At 43.7% G+C, this 21422-nt stretch overlaps 1 protein-coding gene across 4 annotated transcripts in view; it reads left to right on the top strand.

Moving 5' to 3' along the window:
- PARL (presenilin associated rhomboid like) overlaps nt 1-21422 on the top strand; it is a 592851-nt gene that overhangs the window by 442499 nt on the left and 128930 nt on the right. For all 4 annotated transcript variants that reach the window (XM_033957698.1, XM_033957696.1, XM_033957699.1 and 1 more), the window contains exon 7: nt 9883-9953. In XM_033957698.1, the coding sequence (XP_033813589.1) occupies nt 9883-9953 (71 nt within the window). The remainder of the gene's footprint in view (nt 1-9882; nt 9954-21422) is intronic.

Below are 21422 nucleotides of genomic sequence, written 5' to 3'. Positions count from 1 at the left end.
GGCTCCCACGCCGGTCCCGATCTGGCTGGCCTCTGCTGGTGCGGGCGCTGGGCCCTTTTGTAAATGTAGTGTCCTCCGGCTGGATCGGGGGGGGGGGGCGGAGCAGGGCTCCCACGCTGGTCCCGATCTGGCTGGCCTCTGCTGGTGCGGGCGCTGGGCCCTTTTGTAAATGTAGTGTCCTCCGGCTGGATCGGGGGGGGCGGAGCAGGGCTCCCACGCCGGTCCCGATCTGGCTGGTCTCTGCTGGTGCGGGCGCTGGGCCCTTTTGTAAATATTGTGTCCTCCGGCTGGATCGGGGGGGGCGCAGCAGGGCTCCCACGCCGGTCCCGATCTGGCTGGCCTCTGCTGGTGCGGGCGCTGTGTCCTATTGTAAATGTAGTGTCCTCCGGCTGGATCGGGGGGGCGGAGCAGGGCTCCCACGCCGGTCCCGATCTGGCTGGCCTCTGCTGGTGCGGGCGTTGGGCCCTTTTGTAAATGTAGTGTCCTCCGGCTGGATCGGGGGGGGGGGGGCGGAGCAGGGCTCCCACGCCGGTCCCGATCTGGCTGGCCTCTGCTGGTGCGGGCGCTGGGCCCTTTTGTAAATGTAGTGTCCTCCGGCTGGATCGGGGGGGGCGGAGCAGGGCTCCCACGCCGGTCCCGATCTGGCTGGCCTCTGCTGGTGCGGGCGCTGGGCCCTTTTGTAAATATTGTGTCCTCCGGCTGGATCGGGGGGGGCGCAGCAGGGCTCCCACGCCGGTCCCGATCTGGCTGGCCTCTGCTGGTGCGGGCGCTGGGCCCTTTTGTAAATGTGGTGTCCTTCGGCTGGATCGGGGGGGGCGGAGCAGGGCTCCCACGCCGGTCCCGATCTGGCTGGCCTCTGCTGGTGCGGGCGCTGGGCCCTTTTGTAAATGTAGTGTCCTCCGGCTGGATCGGGGGGGGTGGAGCAGGGCTCCCACGCCAGTCCCGATCTGGCTGGCCTCTGCTGGTGCGGGCGCTGGGCCCTTTTGTAAATATAGTGTCCTCCGGCTGGATCGGGGGGGCGGAGCAGGGCTCCCACGCCGGTCCCGATCTGGCTGGCCTCTGCTGGTGCGGGCGCTGGGCCCTTTTGTAAATGTAGTGTCCTCCGGCTGGATCGGGGGGGGGGGGGGGCGGAGCAGGGCTCCCACGCCGGTCCCGATCTGGCTGGCCTCTGCTGGTGCGGGCACTGGGCCCTTTTGTAAATATAGTGTCCTCCGGCTGGATCGGGGGGGGGGGCGGAGCAGGGCTCCCACGCCGGTCCCGATCTGGCTGGCCTCTGCTGGTGCGGGCGCTGGGCCCTTTTGTAAATATAGTGTCCTCCGGCTGGATCGGGGGGGGGCGGAGCAGGGCTCCCACGCCGGTCCCGATCTGGCTGGCCTCTGCTGGTGCGGGCGCTGGGCCCTTTTGTAAATGTGGTGTCCTCCGGCTGGGTCGGGGGGGGCGGAGCAGGGCTCCCACGCCGGTCCCGATCTGGCTGGCCTCTGCTGGTGCGGGCGCTGGGCCCTTTTGTTTGCATGATATGGCAGAAACTAACAAGGGTGTGCAGACTGTAAATTAGTTTTCTGCCACTTTAGACCCTGCAACAAATATTGCTACAAGCAGGATCAACTGGATTTTTTCCTCCTAATTTTGGATAATATGGGTTTACTTCTCTTTTCTTCATTCACAAACACACATTTCCACTGTGTAACTTCTGCTTCCCTCTTTGATCGACTGTTTATACTTTCTCTCGATTTAAGGGAATTTATCTTTTTCCTCCTAAGCCCCGCGTATAGGATATATTTACCCTTGCCCTTAGGACTCGGCTTTGCCTTCCCTCTTCAGGGTACCAACAGCCTTATTGTCCTCACTAAGGAGATGGTTTGACCACTCTTATTTTTAAAAGCTCTTAACAATTTTCTTCTCAATGAAAGATTTCACATCTTATCCCTGGCAATTTTCTATCCTTCTTGGATTGCACTCATTGCCTATCCGCTACTTTTCATCTAGATTTCTGATAGTCTCTCACGGGACGTTCTGGTGGTTCGATGGTTAAAGACACTATTTTCATCTTCACAGATCTATAATATGGCCAGATACCCCTGCGCATATCCCTTTTTTCTCTACCAGCTTGGTATCCTTTTTCAGAACATTATCCAAGTACTTGGTTTGGTAGCAGCGACCTGGAGGTCTTTTCAGTTTTTTTCTGATCAACTGGCTCATTCAGCATCTTTTGTCTCACGGTGTGCTCTTAGTGACACAACAGACTTTTACTATTCCTTTCATTTTCACACTTGAAATTTTTTCCACAATTTCAAATTAATCTGTCACAGCAGCTCCAGTTCATCAGAGCTCTACCAGACTTTACTTAACTCAAAGTGTTCCTTACTCGACCATATCAGAATACCCTATTTCCATTAGGCCTTTTTCTTGCTCTATTTTTCTACTCTCAGCATAGAGCACATAGTCTCCACAGTCCATGTGACTTCCTTTGTACAGCTTCATCTATGGATACCTTAATGGGCCCCACCCACATAATGTTAGTAGATGATACACATTCTCTTGCAACAAATTCCAGACAAAAGCTTTGAAAGATTTGGAATTAAACACTCCCTCAACACTTTTCTCAGGCTGTTTTACATTCAAAGGGAGTGTAATTTTTTTTTTCTGACTCCTCTATATGGGAGACTCCAAAAGTAGATTTCCTGGCATCTCTCCATGATGATCAGCTACTCTGTTTTTACTCCAGGCTGTATATTGTTACCAGGCCAGGCTGCGCCCAAGTGGGAATGGCCGAGAGAGCCCAGAGCACACGGCGCTGATCGAGCGGATTATCAGTTCTTAATTGGAGTTGGTGGATCAAGTAAAATAAAATACCCAGTTTGCTTCCAACTGAAAATACTTTATTCCATTTGGACTTCAGTTTCCAAAACCCCAAATTGCACTCACAGTTCAAAAGAAAAATTCAAATTTCCAAGATACAGTCAAAAAAACTCTCTGCTATTCCAGTGCTAAAGTCAATGGGTTTCAAAAATACTTTCATGGAGTCTCTTATGCATAATGATTTCTGGCAGCGTTTAGACTGGATCTTGCCTCTGAGCTCCTAGGCTGCGAAGCTCAGGGCAGAAGGGACCTCCTCCCACAGTGACCACTGGTTGTGGTCCCTCCCAACATAGGACCCACAATCCAGTCTTATGAGAAAACCAAAAATGGAAAAATATCTCCAAAACTACTGCCAGTGCTGTGCAGTACTAACTGCCACAGCTTAGAAAAACTTTGATTCTTGCACAAGAAGGATGCAGGACCCTTCACAAGCCGCAAAGGCTTTGCAGTAAACTTTCTTTAACTTAAGTTTACTTGAGACAGCCAGCCCCTTAACTAGCATAACAAACTAGCAAATCCTTTTAAATTTATCAGTTTTGCTATTTGTCACAGACCCAGCATAACCTTAATTAAACCCCCTCCATTTCCATGTGCCATTGGTCAGTGCCAACATTTCCCACCTTAAAGTCCATGACTTCCTCAGGGTCATTATCTGAGGAGGCACGCATAAAGTTTAAGTTCGCCTGCTTCTGCTTTAAAGTACTATATGGACTAGCCCCTAAATACATAACTGTCCTTTTCTCCTTCTCAGCCAACAAACATAAGAGAAGCTCACATTCAATCTTTGTTTCCCCTCCAATTAGAGGATGTAAACTCAAAAGACACCATCAACACCATCTCTCACATCAGGCAGCATTATGGGGTAAAGATCTAGAACAATTGCTTAAGCTTACGCCTACTATCTATGGGGAATTCAGGAAACGCCTAAAAATATATCTGTTCCTGAAATATCTAGGTAGCTGACCCTTACAACTCTCTCTCCTCAATAACTAATCCCTCGAGCTGTTAATCTCTAGCTTCCACCATGTTAAGTTCAATCTATTTGTACCTTCTTTAATCTTTGTAAACCGCATAGAACTTCATGGTCCAGATGTCTCTAGACAAACCCAGTTTAAGAGGAAACAGTTCCTTCAGCTAAAGCCTAAGGTTTTGGCAGTCGGAGCTACTTTCTTCTTAAAATTTCCATGTAAATGCCTGATATCATATGGAAATGATAAATATGTGTTTTTTGATCCAGCCCAGGTGGAAGATTTTATCAAAGAGAAACCTTTGTTGAAAGTTTAATTCCTTATTTTGGTTCACTTTTGGAGGATGATGTATAATATATATAAATAGCCATTTGCCTGTTCCTAGAAAGTAGATAGAAAGATTTGCTTTGATGTTTTATTTGTACTGGCGATCAGCTTTAATGTGGACTAGGATTTGGTTGAATTAGTTTCCTTATATATTATGTTAATTCCCATTTGGGAATTTACATTTTGTATTTTGTATTTTTTGTGTTCATTCATGTATGTTTGTTACAAAGATATTGTAATGAATAATCCAATAAATAAAGAATTCAAAAAAAAAGACTGGATCTTGCCTCTGAGCTCCTAGGCTGCGAAGCTCAGGGCAGAAGGGACCTCCTCCCACAGTGACCACTGGTTGTGGTCCCTCCCAACATAGGACCCACAATCCAGTCTTATGAGAAAACCAAAAATGGAAAAATATCTCCAAAACTACTGCCAGTGCTGTGCAGTACTAACTGCCACAGCTTAGAAAAACTTTGGTTCTTGCACAAGAAGGATGCAGGACCCTTCACAAGCCGCAAAGGCTTTGCAGTAAACTTTCTTTAACTTAAGTTTACTTGAGACAGCCAGCCCCTTAACTAGCATAACAAACTAGCAAATCCTTTTAAATTTATCAGTTTTGCTATTTGTCACAGACCCAGCATAACCTTAATTAAACCCCCTCCATTTCCATGTGCCATTGGTCAGTGCCAACATTTCCCACCTTAAAGTCCATGACTTCCTCAGGGTCATTATCTGAGGAGGCACGCATAAAGTTTAAGTTCGCCTGCTTCTGCTTTAAAGTACTATATGGACTAGCCCCTAAATACATAACTGTCCTTTTCTCCTTCTCAGCCAACAAACATAAGAGAAGCTCACATTCAATCTTTGTTTCCCCTCCAATTAGAGGATGTAAACTCAAAAGACACCATCAACACCATCTCTCACATCAGGCAGCATTATGGGGTAAAGATCTAGAACAATTGCTTAAGCTTACGCCTACTACCTATGGGGAATTCAGGAAACGCCTAAAAATATATCTGTTCCTGAAATATCTAGGTAGCTGACCCTTACAACTCTCTCTCCTCAATAACTAATCCCTCGAGCTGTTAATCTCTAGCTTCCACCATGTTAAGTTCAATCTATTTGTACCTTCTTTAATCTTTGTAAACCGCATAGAACTTCATGGTCCTGCGGTATATAAACTATTATTATTATTACTCAAAAGGGTCCAGAGAAGAGCAACTAAAATCGTTAAGGGGCTGGAGGAGTTGTCGTACAGTGAGAGATTAGAGAAACTGGGCCTCTGCTCCCTTGAAAAGAGGAGACTGAGAGGAGACTTGATCGAAACCTTCAAGATAATGAAGGGAATAGACTTAATAGATAAAGACAGGTTGTCCACCCTCTCCAAGGTAGGGAGAACAAGAGGGCACTCTCTAAAATTAAAAGGGGATAAATTCTGTACAAACATAAGGAAGTTCTTTTTCATCCAGAGAGTGGTGGAAAACTGGAACGCTCTTCCGGAGGCTGTTATAGGGGAAAACACCATCCAGGGATTCAAGTTCCTGTGGACAAGTTCCTGTGGAACTAGAACGTACACAGGTAGGGCTGGTCTTGGTTAGGGCGCTGGTCTTTGACCTGGGGGCCACCGTGGGAGTGGACTGCTGGGCATGATGGACCACTGGTATGACCCAGCAGCGGCAGTTCTTATGTTCTTATGCTTCATTCATGAAATCTTCTAACATTTCAGATTTCATGTAACTAGGTCTGACCTGGGTGTTAGGCTGAGGTATGCTGCTGCGTGTCCTTGGAACAGGTCTCCTTTCACCATTCTGTTTCCTCTCCAGTGTGGGTTGGTTCAGTGGCTGCCTCCTCTCTGAGCACTGCTTCGGGTCCTTATAAGCCTCAGGATAATGAGCTACAGGTGTGGCTTGTTCCTAGCTAAAATGAGGGCTAGAATGTTCCTGGTGTCACCTGGAATTGTGTCCCCTATGAATGTTATGAGATGTCTGATGCACCTTCCCCCTAGGAACACTATCCTGAGTACTTTTAGTTCCACCTGCTCATTGTTCTCCCTTCTTTAATTCAGGCGAAAACAAATAGGTACTTTCTTGCTCCGGACTAAACCTTCCCTGTCTGGTTTTAGTTCTGGGTTAAGGTGTTGGTATAGGTAGTGTTCTTTTCTTTTGGGATAGTATTTTGCCTTGCCTAGCCCTAGGCATCGGCGTCTTTTCACTACCCGGCTCAGTCAAAGGGCCTACCCTGTGACAAAATGCCTCATCTCCTAGAACTGGACGTTGTTCTCCTCCATTGGATAAACAAGTTTCAGCTGTGTCCAGTCTTCCTTTCTTTCCAGACGCTTGTCCAACTCAAGCGGGAGATTGCCACCATGATTCGGATAGCTTTTCGGTGGCTCAGACGATTTCTTTTTCAATTTAGTTGATGCCAATATCTCTGCCAGTCTTTCAATCTATTCTTACGCAGAGTCAAGGTTCGGTCTACATTCCAATCTTTAGCTTTAACTCTTGACAGATTGGTATTTCTTGGGCTGAATTCAGTTTCTAATTTCTCTCAGCCTAGTGCATTGATATTAACAGCTTCCAGAACACCAGCCATTTTGCTGTATTCCCAGCAACAATGAACACCTTTTTTTCTGCTAGGTTTCTTTTTCTCATTAGGATCTGAAGTCATCTCTGTGCTTTTTTCTCTGATTTTGACTTCATTTGTTGGATTCTAGTCTCAAACTCACTTCTTTATTGAGTCTGTCTTAGTACTATTAGTGCGTTTCATCGGCCAGTAGATGGTGCATCTATTTCTGTTCATCCTCTCATTCCTAGATTTATGAAAGGTCTTTTCAATGTATACCACCTTTCAGTGGTATGGGATCTCAATGTGGTTCTTGTCCACTTACAGAAGTATACATTTGAACCAATGCCTTCCATTTTCCTCCTTGAAAAGTTCTCTTTCTCATCTCTCTTGCACTTCTGCCAGATGAGTGAATGGACTTGAACCATAAGTAGCAAATCCACTTTTTACAACGTTCCTTTCATGACAACATTGTGCTTCGCAGTCATTCACTGATTTTTATTCCAGTCAATCGATTGGCTACCAGTATTTTTTTCCAAGTCTTCTTCTCATCTAGGAGAATCAACTCTTTATGCTATAGCCTGCAAACGAGCATTAGCTGCTTATTTGCAGAAGACTATATCATACAGGCTATATCTACAACTTTTTGTCTGTTTCCAGGGGATTAATATCCAACAAGATGGATCTTATTATGTTATATTCAGGCTGGGCTGCAATTAGAGAGTCAAGTCACAGCCTTCAAAAGTTCGATTTGTAGCTTCAGTATTTTTTTTCTCAATTTATTTTAATTGACAGAATAGATAAAGCTGCTCTTTTTCTCCTCGGTTCATATCTTTCACCTTTCATTATTGTCTGGAACTTTTGTTCAGACGGGATGGGCCCTTTGGCCTCTCGGTATTTTAAATTTGATTTTCTACAAGGCCAGCACTCCCACCATCCCATTCCCATGTGAGAATATGCTGCCTGCTTGTCTTGGGATAAAGCACAGTTACTTACAGTAACAGGTGTTATCCAGGGACAGCATCGAGGTGGAAGAAAATATCTTCTTTTTCAAGGGTCCCGCGGCAACAAGGGGGCATCCGTGGAAAATCAGGGGCAGGAAACTGCACGGGGACACCAGGAAATTCTTTTTCACTGAAAGGGTGGTTGATCGCTGGAATAGTCTTCCACTTCAGGTGATTGAGGCCAGCAGCATGCCTGATTTCAAGGCCAAATGGGATAGACACATGGGATCTATTCACAGAAAAAGGTAGGGGAGGGTCATTGGGGTGGGCAGACTAGATGGGCCGTGGCCCTTATCTGCCATCTATTTCTATGTTTCTATGTTTCTAACTTCTTAGCTGGCTATCTAAACTGAGGAGACATGTGCCCTGTGTCAGGCAGGAAGGCACTCACACATGCGCAGTGCAGTCAGTCGTGAACTTTCTAAAGTTCTTCAAGCAAAAATGCTTTTGCAGCTATCCACATCGGGGCTCCATGGATGACGTCACCCACATGTAAGAATATCTGCCTGCTGTCCCTTGATTTACACCTGTTATGGTAAGTAACTGTGCCTTTTGGGAGCAAAATTATAAATTAGTGTTGCGTCTCTATATGTCACCAAAGAGGGCTTAATTTTCTAGGTTTCAGCCAACTGCTGCTTGTCTTAAATGTGGCTACTCAGAGGCCAACTTGGGTCACATGTTTTGGTCTTGTCCCTCTGTCATGGCCTTCTGGACTCAGATCCTTACTTTTACAGGTGCTATTTTGAAGATGACAGTTTGGAGTACCCCTTTGATATTATTTGAGGTTCTTTCTATTCATCATCCCAGGCAGAGGGCCACAACCACCTTTCTTAAATGGACTGTTCTGATTGCCTTGAAATGTATACTACTCAAACAGTTGGACTCTGATGCTCCCATTCTCTCGCTTTGGAGAAGGCAGTTGATTACTTTGCTGATGTGGGAGCGTTGGGATATTGTGAACTTTTCTTCAGCAAGAGGGGTTCAATTTTAACTGACATGGGAACCATTCTGTCTACTATGACCCCCTTTGCACGCAGTAGTCTCCTGAACTGTTGATATTGTCCTGTGCCACTTTTGTTACTTTATTCTTTACCGTCTGTTCCTACAGTACAATTCTTTATGGAGTCTAAAGAGGGACTGGGGGGGGGATTGTTGTCCTTTTCATTGTTCTTGCTTATAATTATGAGCTTCTTGTCACTTTTTGTAAACTCTGTACTCAATAAGTTCTGTACTCTGGCTCAATAAATATGATTTGACATAAAATGACAATTGTACAGAATATTGTTTCTTAATAAGTTACGTATAAAATTGTAACTATTCAAGGCTTGTGCAGATGGGTTCAGACAGTTTTCGGGGATGGGGACTGAACTCACAGGGACAGGGACTGAGCTTGCAGAGATAGGGACAAATTTTTTCCCTGTGCCATTCTATACCTTGTATAACTGTTGTGCCTGACTACCATATTACAAGAAGTCAGCACAAAACCTTTTTACCTGCTGTTATCACAAGAACAGTCTAAAAAACTAATTTGTATTGTAAAACAGTATTACACACACAAGCTTATTTTAAGTACAAGTATAGTACTTACAGAGAAAAGAAATAAAGATACATCACCATGGGTGACTGTGCTTGCATCCTCTAGCCTCTCAAAAACTGTGTAGCCCTTTATAGTCAGGCTGGGATGTTTGCCATGAAAAAGGCCTCAGGCAAAAAGTCTGTTCTGCAGATGAGCCTCAGTAAAGGGCCTCCCTTTATATCAATATTCCCACACAATGTTTACCTTTCATACACACAGAGGATGGCCACAGGATGGTATATGTTCCCAGAATGTGAGGATGTTACATATTTCAAAATATAAGGTTACAGAATGAACAAACACCAGATATTAGAAAAACAAGTCATCTGCTTGCTGTTATCAGTATGTAAATTATCACTTAAAGCTGGAGCTCCTGCTTAAGAGTTCCTTAGATTTGAAGATGCCATCAATCAGTGTCACACTCACCCAACTTTATACCATCATGTTATGCTTTTTGTTCCTTTGGTACCACCATTTTCTATGTGATTTAGTGGCTCTGATTATAGCAAGCTGTCCTGTTTTATGTCTGCTATTTGTATTTAAAGGTAAAAATACATTTTTGTAATTATGAATTCTTTGCATGTTTTAGGTGTTATCTCTACTTTTGTCAGTTATTTCTGTAAAATAGCCAAAGGAAGAATTGGACCATCACTTGGAGCAGTAAGTAGTTACATATGTTTTGTTCATTTTTTACTAATGTACAAAAAACATACTAGATAACACAAATACCATGCCAAATTAGTGAATAATCATGGTAACTGTTTATTATTATTATTATTTTATTATTTATTTAATTTGAAAATTTCTTAACCACCTATAACTAAGCGGTTTACAGCGTAAAACATTCACAATGATTCAAAGATCAACATAAAACAATACTTTCAGTACACACATTTAACCCACTAAAAATAGCAGGGAACCATAGTAGGATTACATATCATCAATCATTAATGACCCAAGAGCATTGTTCATAGTTAGAAACTGCTTCTTTATAAAAAAAAATTGTTCATAGTTAGAAATTGCTTCTTTAAAAAAAATTAATTTATTGAATTATATAATTACAATTCCAAGAAAAACTCTTGTCACAGAAAAGGCAGGCTTATAAGGAATAATGTACAAAATAATAACAAAATATCCATTAGGTAATACAACAATAGATTGTCTCCAGTCCACCGATTAGGAGGGAGACCAAAACAAACATTATGAGGGTAAGGTAAGAATCCCAAACAACATATACATTATGGAGTTGAAACTGATAACTCTAAACAATTTCCCATTCCAGGATTGGCAACGCTATGCTGTCAGTGGGAGCTGCAAAGCTTTGGAATACTTTGCCAAGAGTTCTGTACTAATGCGCCGTCAGATTGGATTTCAAGAAAATGCTAAAAACACATTTGTTTGTAAATGGTTTCTTATGATGGGATATTATGTGATATAATTACCTGCAAATTATGCTTTAGTAGATAAATATTTTGGATCTTATAGCAAAATTCAGGCTTCAGGCCAAGTCAGGGAGGCAGCAGGCACCAGCGGAAGAGAGAAGAGAGCGAGGAGGAAGTGAGGGAGAGAGCGAGGAGGAGGCGAGGGAGAGAAAGCAAGCGAAGGCAGGCAGCGTTGGGTAGCGGCGAGAGGAAGCTCCGCCCACCCCCAACAAGTCACCAGTAGTGTCAGAGCGCCCGGACTCGCCCTTAAAAGGAGGGGAGCCAACGGCATGCAGAGCCTTAGTGAGAGCTGTAGGGGTGTTTCTTTATTTGCACCTGAAAGTTAGGCCTCTATGACTTCATTAAGCCTGAACCATTATTTGCAAGAAATCTTTCCAGCATGAACCTAATAAGAAGAGAAAGAACACATCTTTGCTGTTTCTGTCTGATGCATTCTGGGTATGTACCAGGCAAGGACATCTATCTATGTCTTTATGCTTAGACTGTGTGATTCTTGGGAGAGTTATACTCCTATGCTGTGCTTATCTCTCGAAAGGTGCCTGTGTTTCCTAGCCTGTATGAGACTTTACACAGAAAGGCTATTCATCTAAGTTCTGTTTCTAGATTGGTCCAAGGAAGTCATCTGATGTGATCCAAGTGAAAAGTTGCTAATTATAATTAGTCTGTGCCGGGATGGAAGGGAATTGACATCTCATCACAGGTGTTCTACACGCATCTTTTTCATAATAATTAAGACCTGAACAGTTACCTCGTGTGACTCTCTGCCTGAGAGAGAGTGAATTGGACCTTAAACAGATCTGAATTCCATCACTTCAAGGAAACTTTTGCTGCCAATAAATTACAGCTTTACCAGTGGCTGATGAACACTTGTTCCTGTAACCAAAGGATTTCTACATCTGCTAAGCTGAGGAGAAACGTCTTCCATTTCAACTTATTTTGTGCTGAGGCCTAATTAGATGGTGAGGATAAGGAACTTATTATCTTATCAGCTGGGGTTAGATAAGTGCATCCGATTGTGATATAGGATAAGGCTTGTAAAGCTACTCTCGGTGATAATCTGTAATAGATTGCTGCTAATCAGGGATTATTATTATTATAAAGAATTGTTTAGTGTGTGTAAGAAGTAATTTTACTTAGTTATCTAGCAAGTGTTTTGTTATAATTATGTACTGAGTTTCATATATGTAATCAGATATTTTGTGAACAATAATAGTTATTGCTGCTGGCTTGTGAATTATATTTTTCTATTTTCATAATAAAAGTATTTCTCATTAGCCTTGGTCTTGTGTCGTGTAAATAGGCAAAGAGAGTTGAACCTGGTGGAGTTTATGGTTTTCCCTAGACAAAACTAACAGACACGTAACTTGTTTATGTAACTGATTAGTGTACCATAAATCTTGCTACAGAGCGCCTTTGCAAAGGAGCCTTAAGAAGGAGCCAGGAGCCGACCAACAAAGAGTCCCAAAACGTAAGTAACAAGTTCAGTTACCTAGCCACACAACAGGGAGCACTTCTTGCACACCACACACCTCAAACGAACACTCAACCACAAACACAGCAGCACTAACAGAGTCACAACTCACAGGGGGACATCAAACAGAAAGCAAGACAGCCAATAGAGACAGAAGGTTTACAAATAACCCAGACAACTCAGAAGGAGAGCAAGAAATGATCACCCATGGAAGCCAGAAGATGAGCTTTCTAGTCTTCTGCACTGCTGCAATATGTATGACTACATCCCCTCGGGGACTAGGGCATAGGTTTGCAGTCGGTGCAAGGAGCTGGATAGCCTGAAACAGCAAGTCCGGCTGCTAGAGGGAACAGTGATAGAACTAGAAGAACTCCTCGCCTTTAAAGAAGAAACCCGCCAACAGGAGAAGTTGCTGGTGGAGGCCAGTAACAGCGAAGAGATCGAGGAACTGGAGAGATTTATCGAGGAAGCCCACCAGCAGCATGTGGAGGTCCCAGGGATGGAGAACAGGACCTGAACAACCCAGGAGGAAGGCACCACTGCAACTGATAAAGAGACTGAAGCGGAAGTTGAGGGCGACCACTCACCCAGTGGTACTGTGAGACTGTATGAGGAGGTATCACAGAGGAGGGAAGACAGGTCCTACGCCATGGATGTGGACTTACGACCCACAAGGAACCCCCAAATAAAGAATATGGGGATCATCGTAGGGGATTCCATTATATGCAACGTGGACAGCCACATCATGGGAGGAAGAGAAGACAGGCTGGTCTCCTGTCTGCCCGGAGCAAGAGTGAAGAATGTGGCCAGCAGAATCACCAGGATCATAGACAGTGCAGGAGGAGAGGCCACTGCTGTGCTTGTCCATGTGGGAACCAATGATGTGAACGGACGGAAGTATGACAGGGAAGAAATGAAGGACCAGCTCCGCTCACTCGGAAGAAAATTGAAGGTTAGGGAAGTGAGAGTGGCCATGGTCGAACGAGGAAAATGAATGGGATACAGTACTGCAGGGATACAAACTATACAGAAGAGATAGAATAGGGCAAAAAGGGGGAGGTATTGCCTATATGTCCAGGAAGGAGTAGAGTCTATCAGAGTAGTGAAGGCGGAAGGGAAAGAGAAATTGGAGTCACTCTGGATAAGGATTCCTAGACAGAATGGAGCAGACTCAAAGATTGGCCTCTTCTATCGACCCCCAGTACAGACGGATATGACAGACACAGAAATGATAGAGGAAATCAAGCATGAATGTAGAATGGGCAACGTAACAATCATGGGAGACTTCAACTTCCTGGGGATAGATTGGAACCTAGGAACCTCAAACTGCGGCAAAGAAACAAGGTTCCTGGAAATGATAGGGGACTGCTTCCTAGAACAAATGATGGGAGAACCGACAAGAGGGAGTGCCACCTTGGACTTGGTCCTAAATGGCATAACTGGACGAACAAAAGAAGTAGAAGTCGCACTCCTGCTAGAGACGAGCGATCACAGCATGATCAACTTTAAAATCGACATTGGGAAGGGGAAACGAACCAAGACCGTAACCTTTAACTTTAAGAAAGGAAGATATGACAGCATGAGAGCCATGGTAAAAAAACGGCTCAAGAAAAGGATAGCTGAAATCAAAATGGTCGATCAGGTATGGGCCCTACTAAAAAACACTATCACCAAAGCACAGAATCTATACATCCCACAGATATCCAAAGGAAGGAAAAACAAAAGCAAAAGAGAACCAGCTTGGCTAACTAAAGAGGTGAAGGATGCAGTAAGAGAAAAGAAGAACTCATTTAAAAAATGGAAACAAGAACAATCAAACGAGGCATGGAATAGCCATAAACAAGACCAAAAGAACATAAGAACATAAGCAGTGCCTCCGCTGGGTCAGACCAGAGGTCCATCGTGCCCAGCAGTCCGCACACGCGGTGGCCCAACAGGTCCAGGACCTGGACTGTAATCCTCTATCTATACCCCTCTATCCCCTTTTCCAATAGGAAATTGTCCAATCCTTTCTTGAACCCCAGTACCGTACTCTGCCCTATTACGTCCTCTGGAAGCGCATTCCAGGTGTCCACCACACGTTGGGTAAAGAAGAACTTCCTAGCATTCGTTCTGAATCTGTCCCCTTTCAACTTTTCCGAGTGCCCTCTTGTTCTTTTATTATTTGAAAGTTTGAAGAATCTGTCCCTCTCCACTCTCTCTATGCCCTTCATGATCTTGTAAGTCTCTATCATATCCCCTCTAAGTCTCCTCTTCTCCAGGGAAAAGAGTCCCAGTTTTTCTAATCTCTCAGCGTATGAAAGGTTTTCTATCCCTTTTATTAGACGTGTCGCTCTTCTCTGAACCCTCTCGAGTAACGCCATATCTTTCTTAAGGTACGGCGACCAATATTGGACGCAGTACTCCAGATGAGGACGCACCATCGCCCGATACAACGGCAGGATAACTTCTTTTGTTCTGGTTGTAATACCCTTCTTGATTATGCCTAGCATTCTATTCGCCTTCTTAGCGGCCGCTGCGCACTGTGCCGTCGGCTTCATTGTCATGTCCACCATTACCCCCAAGTCCCTTTCTTGGGTACTCTCCTTCAATAATATCCCTCCCATCGTATAGCTGCACCTTGGGTTTCTGCTACCCACATGTAGTACTTTACATTTCTCAACGTTGAACTTCATCTGCCATCTCGTTGCCCATTCCCCTAGTTTGTTCAAGTCTCTTTGCAATTCTTCGCAGTCCTCTTTAGTCCGAGCTCCACTAAATAGTTTTGTGTCATCCGCAAATTTTATTATCTCACACTTCGTCCCTGTTTCTAGATCATTTATGAATATATTAAATAGCAACGGCCCAAGCACCGAGCCCTGCGGGACACCACTCGTGACCCTCCTCCAGTCCGAGTAGTGGCCCTTCACTCCCACCCTCTGTTTCCTACCCGCTAACCAGTTTCTGATCCATCTATGTACATCTCCTTCCACCTCATGGTTCTTCAGTTTTCGAAGTAGGCGTTCATGGGGTACTTTGTCAAAGGCTTTTTGGAAGTCTAGATATATGATGTCTATGGGGTCACCTCTGTCCATCCGTTTGTTAATTCCTTCGAAGAAGTGCAATAAGTTAGTTAGGCACGATCTCCCCTTGCTGAAACCATGTTGACTGGTTGTCAGAAGTTTGTTTCTTTCAAAATGTTCATCAATGTTGTCTTTTATAAGTGCTTCCACCAATTTACCTGGAACTGAGGTCAGACTCACCGGTCTGTAGTTGCCAGGGTCACCTCTTGATCCCTTTTTAAAGATGGGCGTAACATTGGCTATCTTCCAGTCCTCTGGGATCACGCCTGTTTTCAGGGATAGATTGCAAATTTGCTGCAGTAGTTCCGCTATCTCCTCCTTTAGTTCCTTCAGAACCCTTGGATGGATTCCGTCCGGACCCGGGGATTTGTCAGTTTTTAGTTTTTCTAGCTGCCTGCGTACGTCTTCCAGGCTCACTTCCATGGATGTTAATTTTTCTGCTTGATCTCCCTTGAAGATTTGCTCAGGTTCCGGTATGTTGGATGTGTCTTCATTTGTAAACACAGACGAAAAGAACATGTTAAGTCTTTCTACTACTTCTTTCTCTTCCTTCACCACTCCCTTCTTGTCCCCATCGTCCAGCGGTCCCACCTCCTCCCTGGCTGGCTGCTTCCCTCTAACATATCTAAAGAAAGGTTTGAAATTTCGAGCTTCCCTGGCTAGCCTCTCTTCAAACTCTCTTTTGGCTTTTCAAACCACACGGTGACATTCTTTTTGATACTTCCTGTGCTCTTTCCAGTTGTCCTCAGTTTTGTCCTTTTTCCATTTCCTGAATGAATATTTCTTATTGCCTATCGCTTCCTTCACTATTTTAGTTATCCATGCCGGGTCTTTTGTTTGACTCTTTTTGCACCCCTTTCTGAATCTGGGGATATACAGATTTTGCGCCTCGCTCACCGTGTCCTTGAAAAAAGACCAGGCATGTTCTACCATTTGCCATTTCTTGGAAGTGTTCCTAAGTTTCTTCCTTACCATTATCCTCATTGCTTCATAGTTTCCTTTCCTGAAGTTGAAAGTTGTCACAATGGTTCTATTTCCTTTCGGTATTCCTACTTCGACCTTGAACTTGATCATATTATGATCGCTGTTTCCCAACGGTCCTACTATTTCCACTTCTTTTGCAGGTCCCTTTAACCCATTTAGGATTAGATCCAGAGTGGCATTTCCTCTCGTCGGTTCTCTTACAAGCTGCTCCATGAAGCAATCTTGTATAGCCTCTAGGAATTCTGTCTCCCTAGCGCATTTTGAGCTTCCAAGACTCCAGTCTATCCCAGGATAGTTGAAGTCTCCCATAATAACCGTGTTACCACTTTTGCATTCACGCTTCATCTCGTCTTCCATTTCTTCATCTATATCTCTGGTTTGCCCGGGTGGACGATAGTATAGACCCATCTTTATTTCAGGCCCTTTCCTTCCAGGTATTTTAACCCATAGCGATTCCAGGTTGTTGGTCATCTCTGCTTTGTCCATTTTTGTCGATTGTATGCTTTCTTTTATGTATAGGGCTATTCCACCTCCTTTCTGTCCTGACCTGTCCTGGCGATAGAGCTTGTACCCTGGCAGTGCTATATCCCATTTGTTTTCTTCATTCCACCATGTTTCAGAGACTCCAATGATGTCTATGTCTTCTGCATTGGCCATGGATTCCAATTCCCCCTTTTTGTTTCTTAGGCTCCTTGCATTAGTATATATGCAATTTAGATCCTGGTATTTTCTTGTCTTCATTTCCTTTCCCTGTGCTTCGGTCTTTAGTTTATTCTCTTGTGCTACAATACTTCTAACCTCCTCTTCTGTGTTAGTCAACTCCTGTAATTTGACCATTGTTTCTTCCCAGCCTTTTTTCCCTCTAGTATCTTCATGGGATACCTTCTTCCGAATCGTCGACGCTTGGTCGACTGTCGGCTTTCCCCTTCTTCTTAGTTTAAAGCCTGTTCTATTCCTCTCCTGACGTTGTTTGCTAGAAGTCTAGTTCCCGCCGTGCTCAGGTGCAGTCCATCTCTCCTGTAGAGCTTTCTCTTGCCCCAGAACGTTGTCCAGTTCCTCACGAAGTGGAATCCTTCTTCCTCGCACCATTTCCTCATCCACGCATTTATTGATTGTAGTTCCTCCTGTCTTTTCACATCTGCCCTCGGTACCGGTAGGATCTCTGAGAACGCTATCTTCTGAGTCCTCATCTTCAGCTTCCTTCCCAGAATCTTGGACTGTTCAATCAGCGCGCTTCTTCTATAGTCTCTCCTGCTGACATCATTCGTCCCGACGTGGATCAATACTGTGGTCTCTTCCGTCTCCGCTGGAAACGAAGATCGACATCTACTACTGACCCCCAGGGCAGTCTGAAGAAATTGATGGAGAAATGATGGACGAGATTAAACGCAACTGCAAGGGGAGCAACGCAGTTATCATGGGTGACTTCAACTATCTGGGGATAGACTAGAACCTAGGCACCTCCGGTTGCAGTAGGGAGACCAAGTTCCTGGATGCTGTAGGCGATTGCTTCCTGGAACAATTTGTCAAGGAAAAAACGAAAGGAAATGCAATTCTGGACTTAATTCTAAATGGACTGTGAGGACTGGCACAAGGTGTAGAAGTAGAAGGGACACTGGGAAGCAGCGATCACAATATGATCCTCTTCGACCTGGACGCAGGGAAGAAGCAACGATCCAGAACGACAGCCACGGCACTGAACTTCTGAAAGGGAAATTACGACGGGATGAGACATGCTGTGGAAGAAGATTAAGAAGAGGATAGGCACTGTAAAAACGCTAGAGCAAGCTTGGTCCCTTTTTAAAGACACAGTGCTTGGACCCGTGCTCTTCAACATCTTTATAAACGATCTAGATATTGGTATGACGAGTGAGGTGATTAAATTTGCGGACGATACAAAGTTATTCAGAGTAGTGAAGACACAGGATGATTGCGAAGATCTGTAACGTGACATAATCAGGCTCGAGGAATGGGCATCAACATGGCAGATGAGGTTCAACGTGGATAAGTGTAAAGTGATGCATGTAGGTAACAAAAATCTCATGCATGAATACAGGATATCCGGGGCGGTACTTGGAGAGACCTCCCAGGAAAGAGACTTGCAAGTTATAATCGACAAGTTGATGAAGCCGTCCACACAATGTGCAGTGGCGGTGAAAAGGGTGAACAGAATGCTAGGAATGATAAAGAAGGGGATCACGAACAGATCGGAGAAGGTTTTCATGCCGCTGTACCGGGCCATGATGCACCCTCACCTGGAGTACTGCATCCAGCACTGGTCTCCGTATATGAAGAAGGACATGGTACTACTCGAAAGGGTCCAGAGAAGAGCGACTAAGATGGTTAAGGGGCTGGAGGAGTTGCCATACAGTGAAAGATTAGAGAAACTGGGCCTTTTCTTCCTCGAACAGAGGAGATTGAGAGGGGATATGATCGAAACATTCAAGGTACTGAAGGGAATAGACTTAGTAGATAAGGATAGGTTGTTCACCCTTTCCAAGGTAGGGAGAACGAGCGGGCACTCTCTAAAATTGAAAGGGGATAGATTCTGTACAAACGTCAGGAGGTTCTTCTTCACCCAGCGAGTGGTAGAAAACTGGAATGCTCTTCTGGAGTTTGTTCCTCCAGGGTTTCAAGACAAAGTTAGACAGGTTCCTGCTGAACTGGAACTTACTCAGGTAGTGCTAGTCTCAGTTAGGGCGCTGGTCTTTGACCAGAGGGCCACCACGTGATCGGACTGCTGGGCACGAAGGACCACTGGTCTGACCCAGCAGCAGTAATTCTTATGTTATGTCATGTAAACCGTATAGGAATTATACGGTATATACATTTTTAAAATAAATAAATAACTCAAGATGGTGATAGTGGTATCTTATGATCCAAAAAATTATTTTAAGTGTTCTGGTTCAAAAAAATATAAACTTAATAAAATTAAATTTTATTACTCATTTACACAAAAAAATTTAACCAGAAGAATGCACCCATTTGTAAAACACATGAATATAGAGCCATAAAAGTCTGGGGACGCTTCTGTGTGAGTCTTGCCATATCAGAACTTATACTTTACAATTATGGAAAAAAGAATCACGACAATATAAAAACAATCTCAAAATTCACTCCCAGTAAGGATCCAGTGAAAAGTCACAATCAATGTTGCTGAAATAACTCCTGCTATATCATCCTTCAAAGTTTGAGTTACATTCAACAAATCAAATGATGTTTCTAAATTAGTTGATCCTGGAGGAACTTGTTCTGGCCCCTTTTTTTAAAGGTAAAGAGAAGAGCAATACAATGAACTTTAGGAAACTTTATAAAATGAAGTGTTTTCTGTCTTATGATATCCTATGAGATTATCCTCTATGTAATATCACATCTTTATCCAGTCCAAAAATCTTTTCAGTAACGCCTATATTATTTTTTTGCAAAGTTTCCATTTTCCTCTCAGTCACAGAAACTCTGTTTTAATTAATTAACCTGATTGGAAGACTCAGAAAGTTGTATAGATAATACCTTGTGAGAAAAAAATTTGCAGTATCATCCCATAAAGAACTCAAGGTAATCTTCGGTTTCTGTGGAAATTCTGACCTGCTCAACACCATATATAATGGGGCTGCAGCTCCCTATAAAATTGCCATACCACTCGAAGCAACTGTAGCAGCAACACCACTGGTATTTTGCACTGTGGAACAAACTGCAGCTAAACTCAATGTTTTTTCAGGCTGGGCAAGCCCTGGACTAGAACTCTCAACAAGCCTGATCAGGTGAAGGGTGTTGCCATTGCACACACTCCCTTGATGCTAGCATCAGTGGTGGTATCTGTTGTTCCAGGCTCAATGAAATGTTTATCTCTAGCAGAGAGAGGCAGCTCCCCTCATGAAGCTTCCTCTGAAAGCGAGGTTTGCTGCCCGATCTGACGATGTGGAGCTATAAAGCAGTCTATCGGTCCTACCACAGGAGCAGCAGGTATTGAGGAGGAAGTACACTATTTCTCCTTCCTCTTAGGCATTAGAAATCTCAGTAGGTAAAATTTTTCAAAAGGAAAACTCAAGGAGGTCAATCCAAACGCTATCTTGGCTCTCAGTATAAAATTACTTCTAATGTTAAAATAGATTCCAAATTGAGATTATAAAGTGCCTTGCAGAATATTTATTTTGTTTGATTTAATTCCCTCTTTAACGTATAGCACAACCCCCTTACAATTTGATCTCTATCATCGCAATATAATTTGTACCCAGGTAATAGTGTTCCAATGATTGTCCTTCTTCCACCAGGTCTCTGAGAAGCCTATTATATCTACCTCATCATACTCTAACTCTCCTACTTTATTTTTTAGACTTCTGGCATTTGTATACAGACACTTCGAATTGTGTTTTTTTCTGTGTATTTACAGGCTGCTGAGAAGATGACAGGGTTTCTTTCACCATTGGCTTTCTTTCACCATTTTTTAAAGCTCTCTATTGGGACTCCCTAAATGTTCTAATTCAACAGTATCCTTCAAGGATACTCTATACACGGAACTATCTGCTTCTGGGAAACTGTCGGATTCCTCCCTCCCCCCATCTTAGTTTAAAAGCTGCTCTAATTTCCTTTTTAAATAGCGCCAGGAGCCTGGTTCCATCCCGGTTAAGGTGGAGTCCATCCTTTCAGAATAGACTCCCACTTTCCCAGAAGGTTGCCTAGTTACTAACAAATCTAAATCCCTCAACCCTGCACAATTGTCTCAACCACGCATTGAGAATTTGGAGCTCTGCTCTCCTCTTGGGTCCTGTGCGTGGAACTTGGAGCATTTCCAAAAAATGCTATCCTGGAGGATTTTGATTTCAGCTTTCTACCTAAGAGTCTAAATTTGGCTTCCAGAACCTCCCTCCCATATTTTCCTATGTCATTAGTACCTACATGTACCAAGACAGCCGGCTCCTCCCTAGCATTTTCTTTTGAGTTCAATAGTTTTTTATTGAGTATTTTTAGAAAATACAGGAAGCAGTTCAAATACATGAAGTCAAAATAAAGCTTTCTGTATAAAGAGCATATAAATCTATATTTAACTATAGAAGAACATAACAGTGAGAAAGGTTCCTACTATTAGAACTGCATGTGAAGAGAATATAAGAAGAAAGTGAGGGAGAACAACAGAAAAAAGGGAGAAAGATGAAAGAAAAATAAAGAAAAG

The sequence above is a fragment of the Geotrypetes seraphini genome, chromosome 9 (assembly GCF_902459505.1).
Source record: "Geotrypetes seraphini chromosome 9, aGeoSer1.1, whole genome shotgun sequence".
In the NCBI taxonomy this organism is placed as follows: domain Eukaryota; kingdom Metazoa; phylum Chordata; class Amphibia; order Gymnophiona; family Dermophiidae; genus Geotrypetes; species Geotrypetes seraphini.
This window is presented reverse-complemented; position numbering and strand designations above follow the sequence as displayed.